Source organism: Notolepis coatsorum (assembly GCF_963971535.1).
Source record: "Notolepis coatsorum genome assembly, chromosome: 4".
Classification (NCBI taxonomy): Eukaryota; Metazoa; Chordata; class Actinopteri; order Aulopiformes; family Paralepididae; genus Notolepis; species Notolepis coatsorum.
Genome location: NC_140168.1, coordinates 135,524,917 through 135,537,431, shown reverse-complemented (window position 1 = coordinate 135,537,431; position 12,515 = coordinate 135,524,917). Strand labels below are relative to the sequence as shown.

The window sequence follows — 12,515 nt, the reverse complement described above, 5'->3', positions numbered from 1 at the left end:
AGTGATGATTCAAACATTTCTAGTGTCTGGGCTGATCTAATGTGGAAGGGTAGACTGGTAATGTGGAAAGGTAGACTAACTCAGGTGACCAGGAATACCTGTTTTTTTCCAAAATTCTGTTCAAATGCCATCTTGGAATAACAAAACAACGATTGTGTGCAGACAATTGAAAATGTTGGGTTCCTTTCCACTTTCTTGAAGATAGAAAAAATGTAAATACTTGTTCTAGAACAGCATTTTTTTCACTTGTTTGTTAAGTTACTGGGAATACCCTTTCCTTGTTTTTGCTCATTTTAACAGACAGAACACAACACATTCTAGTAATTCTGGTTTACATCTAACCCTTATTATTGCCGTTATGATTTCCAAAAATAAAATCTCACCAATCTTTAGTAAAATAGGAGATTTAAGTGTTTATCTGGAATTGTGAGGATAGGTATTCGCGGTAACCTGGGATCAATATGTGAAACGTAATTATCTCCTAAAATAATTGGCCACAAAAGACGAAACTCATTTTGGTTGTTCATTGGGGTGCCAAGATCATGCCCAAAACATATCATGCATCTGCCATGAAAATTAAGCCTTTTTTGTTCATCAATTGAAGGCCATGAACTATGTTGACTCATATCACTCTACCCGGATTTTTCCTTCAGATTCAGCTAAATTTTAATTCTCTTGAGATAACTCAGGGAGAACTATGGCTATATGTTACATGATGATGATATCCCTACAAAACAACCAAAACATTTGAATTCTCTCTTAAATTGGAGGAGATAAGTGAATTGGTATTCCCGGTAACTTATGTCAACTTTAGAGGTCCGCCATCCCTCATTACATGATTTTTTTTTTTTTTTTAATGTGAATTATTTGGCATCTATAACAATGATTCCTGACATGAGAAAAGATTTTAATGTTGTTCGTATAACGTCCTGGGTTATATGGCTTAGAAATGGGGCAGGTTACCGGGAATACAAGAGTTACCCATATATATATATATAGAGAGAGAGCTAAGATAAGCTACGTTAGCTAACTTAGCTACTAACGTTATATACACAATATGTACACGACACAATGATTTACATTATTACAAATATGGTAACGTGGTTGTGGCTTTTACAAATAGTGGTTAGCTTTAGAGATGAATGGCTATGATCACGGAGCAATAGTGTTAGGTGAAACAGAGACTAGCTCCGCGGCTAGTAGTAGCAAGGCTCTCTGCTCCCTGCCACTACCTGCCCTGTGACTCTCAGAGCCCCACGCTGCCCTGTAGCGTCTATTCGTGGCGTAGATAACTGGCGTAGATAAGGGGGGCGTAATAGCGTAGGTCAGTGGCCAATCAGTGCGCAAAACTCGAACGCGGAAGCACGAATTGTTTGGGCTTCGAATAGACGCGGGCGGGCGGGGGGGGGAGTTCTCAGCCCTTGTGTGAGTGAATGTAACAAGTTCCTAACGTTTTCTTTCCCCTATTATTTCATGCACACTTTATTCATTGTTTTAAATTTTATTATTATATTTATATAATAATAATTATTATTATTTGTGCATCACTGTTTTGAATTTGATGCAAATTTGCAATGCATGAGGGTCATCCTTTTATGTTAAATGGCTGCATAAAGCAAGCATTTGTTGACTCATGTTGATAAGAGTATTAAAACTTGAAAGATCCGTTTAATACATTCTGTACCAAAAACGTAAAAAATCGTTTTTTGCCGACAACAGTTTAGTGCCAAAAAACGTAAAGAGTTGTTTTTGGATCGTTTTTCCTTTTTTTCGATTTTAATATCCTGTTGCCGTTAGAAGGCATACTGCGACGCCGAGGGTGCAGTACCGGCCAGATCCTCCCAGGTGGCAGTATCGAGAGTGCAGTAAACCCTGTTCCAGACCCTGTGTTACACTCAAATGTCTCCGGGCGCAGTTTTTCAGTAGAGGGAAGGGTAGAGGTTCAATCGGTCGCATCCAAACGTCTACGGGACATCCGATGCATATGTTGTGGTGGGTTATGTCGTGGGCCAAATGGACATCGGATGGAGCAGATGGCGATCAAACAATTGGAATATTATTTTTGGAATACTCCCGATCACAGGTAAGGATCATCTGACGTCAATTCTGGCTTGATTGTGCAAGGTTTTCATACCGATCCAGCTGATACGAATGCCGTTACTGGTAATCAAATAATCAGAAACGACCCCCCCCCCCCACATGCATTCATGATGAAACATAACACCTACTGTATAGATTTGATTTGAGAATAGTAGCATGTCCAGGCAAGAAACACCAACGGTTATAGTAGAATTGACGTATAAGGCTATTACTCAGCCTTTCGGGAATGACCCTAGACCACTCTGAAATTATACTTATATTCACCACAGGATAACGCGCGAATGTATGCATAGGAAAATTCTCTTTTTTTGCATCTTGACCGGAAGAAAGTCACTGTCAAATGACCATAGTATTGTATCCATGGCTATAATATAGAATATAGATTTAGCTCTACAAACAAGGTGACGCACTGCTATCTTTTAAAGCGTTGGCCTTGCTACAGCGGGGCCCGTCTAATGGCTGGCACTGAAAGTGTTAAGGTAGATTTAGAACAGATAACAAATATGAGATTAATTTGCGATTAATCACGATTAACTATGGACAATCAGATTCAGATAACTTTATTGATCCCGCGTGGGGCAATTCATATTTGCAGCTTCGCCAACAAGCAACAAAGACAAACAACAAAACATCTCAACGACAGCACGGCAAATAAAAAGAGAAACACTCCATGTGATACACAATCCAGCAGTAAAAGTAAAAGTAAAAACAGACAACCAAGTGCAAAAGGCTACTTAAAATGACTACCGTCTGTGTTTAAAAGTCTGATAGCCGAGGGGACAAAAGATTTGGCGTAGCGGTTGGTCCTACTTGGTTGGACGTCATAACGGCGGCCAGAAGGCAACAGTGAAAACCGCTGAGACAGAGCATGGAGGGGTTGATTAATGATGCTCGTCCCCTTCTTGACCACCTGGTCCGTCCAGAGAGAACATAGGTCTCTCTGTTTTACTCCAATTATTTTGGAGCACACTTTCACTATGTACTGTAGGCTGTTCCTATCTTTAATGGACAGGCCACTGAACCAGCAGATAAAAGAAAAAGTTAGGAGGCTTTCAATAAAATAACTATAAAAAGTGCTCAGGATCTTCGCACTAACATTAAAAGAGTTCAGCTTTCTCAGCAGGTAGATCCTCTGCTGACCTTTTTTAACAATAGACTGTATTTAGGTTGAACTTCAGTTTACAGTCAAACACAGTTCCAAGGTATTTGTACGATTCAACAATCTGGACGTCCTCATCGTGAATTACACTAGCTACACTGGCTTGATGATCGGGGTTGTGTCTGAAGTCAATTATCATGTCCTTAGTCTTAGAGACATTGAGGTCCAAGTAATTCTCACCACACCAATTCACAAAGTCGTGAAGTACAGGTCCATGATCAGTTTCGGAGCGCTGCAGTAGGGATACCAGGACAGTGTCATCTGAAAACTTAACCAGATGCCTTTGGTCATGAAGCGATCTGCAGCTGTCCGTGTACATAATAAATAAAAGGGCAGACAAAACGCAACCTTGGGGGGAGCCAGTGTTGGAAATCGACATGTTGGACATCTGCCCATTGACAAAGACCTGCTGGACCCTCTCAGTGAGGAAATTTAAAATCAGCATGAGAAGCTGGTGTGGGAGACTAAAATAAGAGTCAAGCCTCTCAATTAAAATGTGGGGCTGCATTTTATTAAAAGCAGAGGAGAAATATGCAAATAAAAGTCTAGCATGAGCTCCAGGTGTTTCCAGGTGTTTATACACAATGTCCAAGATGAAGAGCATAGCATCCTCCACCCCTTTACCTGGCTGATATGCGAATTGAAGGGGATCTAATTTACCCTCAATAAAAGACATGGTAGTGTTTTTTAAAAACTTCTCAAAAACCTTCATTGCTAATGAGGTAAGCGCCACTGGTCTAAAGTCCTTCAATTCTTTTGAATCTTTTGACTTAGGGATAGGTATGATGGTTGACGTCTTCCATAATGTGGGGATCGGACCTAGATCTACACACATCTGGAAGAGTCTAGAAAACACCCAACCAAGCTGATCAGCACCCGCATATCGAGTCTGGGCCAGCAGCTTTCCTTGGTTTAACCTTTTTAAATGATACTGTGACCCAATCTTGGGAAATAACCATTTCGTATTAGGGTTCCTGGGACACCATGCATGCAGAGATATTCTCTAAAAAGTCAGAACTTTCAAAGCGGGAGAAGAAGGAATTAAAAGTGTTTGGCAAGTCAGTGCTATTTACTCCTCTAATAGTAGTGGATTTATTCCATCATGCGATTAATCAGATTAAATATTTTAATCGATTGACAGCCTTAATATACATATATATATACACACACATTTATATACATATATATATTACTTGGACCATACTCACATGCCATTTCTGTGCTTTTTTTAATGTAATCATCTACGCTGGAACTGCTGCTAGTGGCTGCACTCTGTACAGAACAGGAACTGCTGCTAGTGGCCGCACTCTGTACAGAACAGAAGATGTTATTGTGACACGAGCTTCATTCCTCATCCAGAGCAGTTCAATGAGGTCGTTGGAGGACACCGAATCATTCAATGAGGTCGTTGGAGGACACCGAATCATTCAATGAAATGATGTAGATGAAAGAAATAGCTATAGGGATTTTTGCTTTAAAATATAAAGATCCTTGGACCATATCCTCGTGTCCTTGTTTTTTTTTTTTTTTTTTTTTAACTTAAATTTGTATTAAACATTTATAGACATACAACACAACATATACAATAACATCAACAACACTATTAAACAGACATAAACAATAAAGAAAAAATTTAATACTCAAACAAAATAAAAAATACTGACTTGAGCAGAAATTCCACAAACATAAAACAGTTGTCATACCCTAAACAAAAATTAAAATAAAAAAAGCTAACTAAAGCAGCATTTTGTGACATGGGTTCAGAGACCCTCCTTGAACCTCTTTCCTCCTTTACCCTTCGCCCTCTTGTGTTGCATTTGGTTCTTCCTCTGTGATGTCGTTTTCATTCCCCTTGTAATCCTCCCACTTTCCCCATCTTTCTCCAAATTTCTCTTCCTGTAACCTCAGCATGTGTGTTATCCTCTCCATATCCTGTATCTCTCCTGTATACTATTCCTACCCATTGTGCTATTGTCGGTGGGTCTTCTTTGTACCACAGTCTTGTTATTGCTTTTCTGGCCGCTATCAACATTATCTTTATTAAATATTTGTCCCCCCCTTGTATTCCCTCGTGTGTCAGGTCTCCTAAGTAAAGCACCAGTCCCGTTTGTGGTAACCCGTATCCTAATATTCTGTTCATTGCCTCCCCTATCTCCTCCCAATACCCCTTCAGCTTCTGACATCCCCAGAATATGTGCGTGTGATTTGCCCCCTCCTTCCCACACATCCTCCAGCATGCTCTTTGTGTTGGTGCATATTTTCCCTTCAGCTCTGGGGTTATAAAGAATCTGATTATGTTTTTCCATCCAAACTCTTTCCATATCCTCGATCCTGTTGTTGAATGTTGCACCTCGCATATGTTACCCCATTCCTTCCCCGTTATTCCTATCTCTAGTTCTCTCTCCCATTTCTCCCTTATGTAATCGGTCGCGTGTCCCTTGCTGGTCATTATAGCCCGGTACAGTGCTGATATTACCCTTCCTTTCCCTCCTTCGTATGCCCTTACTATCATCCTAATTATTCCATTCTGTTCTTCGTCCTTGTCCCCTCTTATTTCTTTATTATAATAATCTCTAATCTGTAGATATCTGAAGTGGTCCCTGTTTTCTAGTCCAAATTCCTCCTTTAATTTTTGTAATGTTTGCATTTCCCCCTTCTCTATCAATTTGCATATCGCTGTTGCCCCCCCCCTCTCCCACCTTCTGAATCCATGGTCCAACCTCCCTGGTTTGAATCTCTTGTCATGTGCTATCCATCTCAGAACCCCTGTCTGCTTCTCCAATTTGTGTGTTTTTGTGTCCTTGTTCTTAATGATGAATTTATTGTTTGATTTATCTCACGCTTCCCACAGAGCAGGTGGGTCTAGACACCATTCACAAAAGGTACATGGTGAAAACGCCCACCCATCTGGGAAGTCCTGTCAAATAGAATCAAGGGGTGATTCTGAGTTACAGCTTCAGTAGAAAACTGGAAATACTAAAAAACAGGATAGATGTGAGACAAGTAGGGATGTTCGATATTGGCTTTTTTACCGATACCGATATTGTCCAACTCTTAATTTCCGATACAGATATCAACCGATACCGATATATGCAGGGTTTCCCCCCCCAAAAAACTGAATAATTTCAGGTAATTAACATTACATATCTCGTCGTGGAATTAACACAACATTATGCATACTTTTGACAATAAATAAAATCAGAATTTGTTCTTACTTGCTTGCCTGGGTAAATAAATGTAAAATATAAAAATAATTTTTTTTTAAACAGATACCGATAATTTCCGATATTCCATTTGAATGCCAATATCGGCCGATAATATCGGTAGGCCGATAATATCGGACATCCCTAGAGACAAGTATAGCAAGTGTGGAATAACTGTATCTCCCCCGCCACCCCAATTGTAATTACCCCCTCCCTGACACAGCCCATTTTCCCCAATAACCAAGTTCTGTCTAAACCCGTCTAACCTTCACCCCCCCCCCCCCCCTTCACCACCCCGAAACCCCCCACAGAACAGACCAACCACAACACTCACCTGTCTAGTCCAACTACCCCAAGACAATGGACACACCTCTCGCTTCTCCTGTATATAATGTAACCAATATCATCGATCTAGAGCTGTCTGGATACACCCGGCCAGTGTTCACTCAGAGTCATCGAGCTATAACTCTTTGATTTACCTGAACCTATTTTGGTGTATTAAACCCATGTTTATCAAGCCTACCTGACTGTCTACATTGATTGATGCGGGAACATTTTCCCACACAAGTATAGCATTAGAAATCATCCATGAGGTATAGGATTTGTTTGGAGGATTTATCTTGCATTAAATGATTAAAACCAAAGTCTGCAAATTGTCAAAAGTCAGTTGTGGTTGTAAAGATGGTAAGGACCGGGGGGCCGGGTGGCGTGTATATTTTCCCTAACAGAGTTGCACTTCCGCGATCTGATTGGCCACTGACTCTACGCCCAAACAGCGCGTTGCGCTAGTTCTGCTAACAGCCTGCAGCCAGCATTATCCAATTCATATCAATCGAAATAACGTATTTTTTCATCTCTCTATATTAACGTGATTCCATCAACACAACATAAATGTTCAAAACACAACAAGACAGTTTGCATCACTTCCCACGGTTCTCTGCACTTATTCTACCGGTAGTGCGGTAGTTGTTGCCACGGTATTGGGTCTTTGGGTGAATACTTCATTGGCGGGGAAGAACACTGATAGCGGTGTGTGGACCTTCCCGCGAGCCCCAGGCCACCGTCCCGCGAGTCCCAGGCTACCGTGCCGCGAGCCCCAGGCCGCCGTCCCGCGAGCCACAGACCGCCGTCCCGCGAGCCCCACGGGACGAGACCAGGTCGAATTTTTGGCGCACGGGAAACAAGGCTTGCGGGACGGTGGTCTGGGGCTCGCGGCACACACCGCTATCAGTGTTCTTCTTCACCGCCAATAAGTATTCACCCAAAGACCCAATACCGTGGCAACAACTACCGCACTACCGGTAGAATAAGTGCCGAGAACAGTGGGAAGTGATGCAAACTGTCTTGTCGTGTTTTGAACATTTATGTTGTGTTGATGGAATCACGTTAATATAGAGAGATGAAAACAATACGTTATTTCGATTGAAATGAATTGGATAATGCTGGCTGCAGGCTGTTAGCAGAACTAGCGTAACGCACTGTTTGGGCGTAGAGTCAGTGGCCAATCAGATCGCGCAAACCGAACGCGGACGTGCAACTCCGTTAGGGAAAATATACACGCGGCCGGGTGAGCCTTAAAAAGGTGCTATAGTATAGATAACATTCAGCCACTAGATGTCGCACTTGAGCACCCGCATTTATCCAGTAGGCAGTAGGGATGTAAACGCAAGATGTAAACATTAATTTTGGACCCGCAAAAGCGGCTTAAATGATCAATTTAAATGTATATAGATACTGGACTGTATAGGAATGTGAAGCTATGTACCCCCCCCCCCCCCATGCTGCTTTGACACCTGAATTTCCCCAAGGGGATTAATAAAGGATCATCTTATCTTATCTTATTTACTTTTATTTTAAAGTGAACAAAGAAGAGGAGAAATTGTAATAGAGTTAAACAAAACAATTGTGTGATAAAAACACAACCATGGGGGGGTCTGAGAGAATACACAATGTCCCTACCTCCTTTCTATCCTCCTCCTCCTCCTCCTCTTCATCAGCATGGTTGCTTTTGACAGCAGGGGGTTGAGTTTCTTCTTTAACTGGCTGCTTCTTCTTCTCCCTCTTGTCAAACCTAGTCTTCTGCTCCAGCTGTCTGGCTGCGATGACGGCAGCTTTACTCACAAACGTACTGGTTAGATCCAACTCCTGGAGAGACAAGCAACGTCAACATACTGGTTAAATCCAACTCCTGAAGATACAAGCAACGTCAACTATAGACCACCATTTCATCGTCCCTTTTCAAAACTATAGACACCATTTCATCGTGCCTTTTCAAAACTATAGACACCATTTCATCGTCCCTTTTCAAAACTAAACCCCATTTCATCATGCCTTTTCAAAACTATAGACACCATTTCATCGTGCCTTTTCAAAACTAAACCCCATTTCATCGTGCTTTTCAAAACTATAAACACCATTTCATCGTCCCTTTTCAAAACTATAGACACCATTTCATGATCCCTTTTCAAAACTATAACAGGTTAAAGGAATAGTTTGGATTTGTGGACATTGAAGTGGTATGGAATACTTGTACAGTACAGTTGATTCAGTGATTCTTACTCAGATTGCTGGGTACAGGACTCCGACTACGGGACTCTGTGAGTGAGCCAACGGCACTGAATTAACTACACTACTTGCATACCACTTCAATGTCCACAAATCCAAAGTATTCCACAGTGGCTCGGGAGGTAGAGCAGTCGCCTGGTAATCCGGAGGTTCCCGGTTCGATTCCCGCTCCTCCCAGGCAGCGTGTCGAAGTGTCCTTGAGCAAGACACTTAACCCCTAATTGCTTCCGATGAGCAGGTTGGCACCTTGCATGGTTGCCTCTGCCATCGGTGTGTGAATGTGTGAGTGAATGGGTCAAATGTGAGGAACAAATTGTAAAGCGCTATATAAATGCACCATTTACAAATCCATACCATCCCTTTTAACACAAAAAAATTCCATAGTGCCTTACTGCCTTCACAAGGAGGACATGAAATGGGCGGTCGCAACTGAACTCTGAACTGAAAAACAAATGCTCTGAAAAAGACGGTAATGTATAGAGCAGTTGCTTATTGGAATAGTATACAGAGAATTATACCAACTATGGTAAGGAACAAATTTATGTTTAAAAAAAAAGTTTAAAATTGCGCTCAGGAATAACTATACATTTTCAACAAATTCTGATTTTATTTATTGTCAAAAGTATGCATAATGTTGTGTTAATTCCACAACAAGAGATATGTAATGTTAATTACCTGAAATTATTCCGTTTTTTGGGGGGGGAAACCCTGCATATATCTGTATCTGTTGATATCGGAAATTAAGAGTTGGACAATATCGGTATATCGGTATCGGTAAAAAAGCCAATATCGAGCATCCCTAATTTTGGTCATTGACGTATTATGGAAATTATTATGGAAATATAAAGGTGATCGGTGACTTGAGAAAAGTTATGCTATATTATTAGTTAAAATCATTTAAACGATTTGTATCTGTTTTGTTCTTATGGACTGATTATGGAATATGTATTTATGGTTGGAGATTTGTGATATCTGACTTATGAATATTGAGTGAGCTTTGATTCACTTGTTTGGTTTGTTGTGGTGTTTTCTTGTGAGTACTTCAATGTTTTTTTTGTGTTTGTATTTTTTATGTTTGGACCCCAGGAAGAGTAGTCTCACTTTGGTGTAGACTAATGGGGATCTACAATAAAACTGTATAGAAATGCTGTTTCAAAACATATAGGCTAGTTCATATTTAAAACAAGCATTGGCCAGGAGTTTTACTGCAATATAAACATTATTTGCAATGGAAGCAACACCCAGTAAAAGGTGATGAAATGGGGAAGAGAAGCTTGTCCATATAACCAGTGACCACACAGGGAAGCTTCACTTCCTGTTTCAAAAACATTAGGCAATTCCATAAATGTACAGAACCAATCCACCCCACTTACAAAAGTAAATACATTCCAAAGTAAAGAGAATTTCAATCGGCTTCAATTGACAAACTTCCAAGATAAATCCTAAATAAAGCACTGATGTATAAAACTGTGATTTTTCTGTGAATAAGAAAAACAGAATTAACAGCAAACCCCAAAAGGAAACAGTTTTTCCAGACGACCTCTTGGTACCTCGTCAGTCGCTTCACTTTCTGAGTCACTCTCCTCTTCGTCGCTGTAATACTCGTCGCTACTGCGGGGATCTGTGTCTCTGGATGCGTTTTGCTTGCCCGACACGGTCCACTCACCGGAAACACTTTTATTTTTAGAAGATTTATCATTTACTCCTTTACCGCTCTCAGCTTTAGGCAGCCGAGAGTCGTCTTTTACCTGTCAAGAGAGGGAGAGAGTTGGGATGTGAACAGTGCTCCTTCATAGGGTTCCTGGCCAGAGAACTGGAGGTCGGGTGAACTTGCGTAGTGGGCGTTCAAGTGGACACACTTACCTCTACAGTTTGATCAGGATTCAGTCTCTCATTTTCCAACCTCTCCAGTCGTTTTCTTTCCTTTTGTTTCTGTTGGGCAGGGAAACGAAAGTCACACGACGTGGCTGACATGGTCGGGACACCGTGTCCCAGCGGGCCTTATCATGAGCAAATACATCTCTGGTGTGGGTCAAAGGTCAAAGTGCTGGTGAGCTGCACAGGACCGTCAGTGGGGCTTTACTGGCATAGTCTGCATGTCACTCTTTACTGGCACAATCTGCACGTCACTCTTTACTGGCACAATCTGCACGTCACTCTTTACTGGCACAATCTGCACGTCACTCTTTACTGGCACAATCTGCACGTCACTCTTTACTGGCACAATCTGCACGTCACTCTTTACTGGCACAATCTGCACGTCACTCTTTACTGGCACAATCTACACGTCACTCTTTACTAGGGGTGGGAATCACCAGTTTCATCATGATACGATACGATATCGATTCTTTGGACAACGATACGATATTTGCCGATATCACAAAGTCTCTCACGATACAATACGATACGATTAGATTCAGGTGCCTGCAATCGATATGAGATGATATCATATGCCCATTTAACACAATCAGTAACATTTAGATCAACAAAAAAAAGGTAATGAAAATATCATTTGAAATTTGTATTTTTGAGCTCTTCCAGACATTTAAAGGAAAATCAATCTATTGTTTTTAATACAAATAGACCTCCTGTTCACTGTAAAGTGCCACGTTTTTATATATTGAGCTTTAAACTTTAAGCTACATTTTTTGGAACTCACAACCTCCCTCTCCCAAACTGTTCCTACAACAATTTGTTGATGTTGCATGATCATGTATAGGCCTACATTTATTATGTATTATATTGTTTATGTTTAAATAACATTTAAACATCAAACTCCTCTGACCTCATCTGGTCTTTCCAAAGACGCGCGCACACACACACACAGAAAGGGAGAATGCTATGCTGTAACATCTACACACACAGAGCTACTGCTGTTGTTCTTGGGCGGATATGAGACTCGCCACAGGATTTTCAAAATAAGAGTATCGATATGAATCGATCTTATTACAGCGCATCGATCCGATTCGATTGTTGATAATTACATCGATGTATCGATCTGGATCGATGTATCGTCCCACCCCTACTCTTTACTGGCACAATCTGCACGTCACTCTTTACTGGCACAATCTGCACGTCACTCTTTACTGGCACAATCTGCACGTCACTCTTTACTGGCACAATCTGCACGTCACTCTTTACTGACACAATCTACACGTCACTCTTTACTGGCACAATCTGCACGTCACTCTTTACTGGCACAATCTGCATGTCACTCTTTACTGGCACAGTCTACACGTAACTCTTTACTGGCAGTCTACACGTCACTCTTCACTGGCACAATCTGCATGTCGGTTGGGCATTTGATTTGATTTGATTTTTATTTGTCTCGAATAGGGCTGCAACTAACGATTATTTTGGTAATCGACTAATCTGTCGATTATTTTTTCGATTAGTCGACTAATCTAACGATTATTTTTGTCATTCGATTAGTCGACTAATCTAACGATTATTTTTGTCACACCCTCAATCTCTGCTTCCTGTGGGCA

At 41.1% G+C, this 12,515-nt stretch overlaps 1 protein-coding gene across 4 annotated transcripts in view; it reads right to left on the bottom strand.

The window, feature by feature from the left end:
- The window catches only part of LOC311226847 (uncharacterized protein), a 90,821-nt gene that overhangs the window by 60,534 nt on the left and 17,772 nt on the right, over positions 1–12,515 (bottom strand). For all 4 annotated transcript variants that reach the window (XM_084312268.1, XM_084312270.1, XM_084312269.1 and 1 more), the window contains 4 exons: positions 10,891–10,959; positions 10,578–10,775; positions 8,422–8,607; positions 4,468–4,567 (listed from right to left, as the gene is read on the bottom strand). In XM_084312268.1, the coding sequence (XP_084168394.1) occupies positions 4,468–4,567; positions 8,422–8,607; positions 10,578–10,775; positions 10,891–10,959 (553 nt within the window). The remainder of the gene's footprint in view (positions 1–4,467; positions 4,568–8,421; positions 8,608–10,577; positions 10,776–10,890; positions 10,960–12,515) is intronic.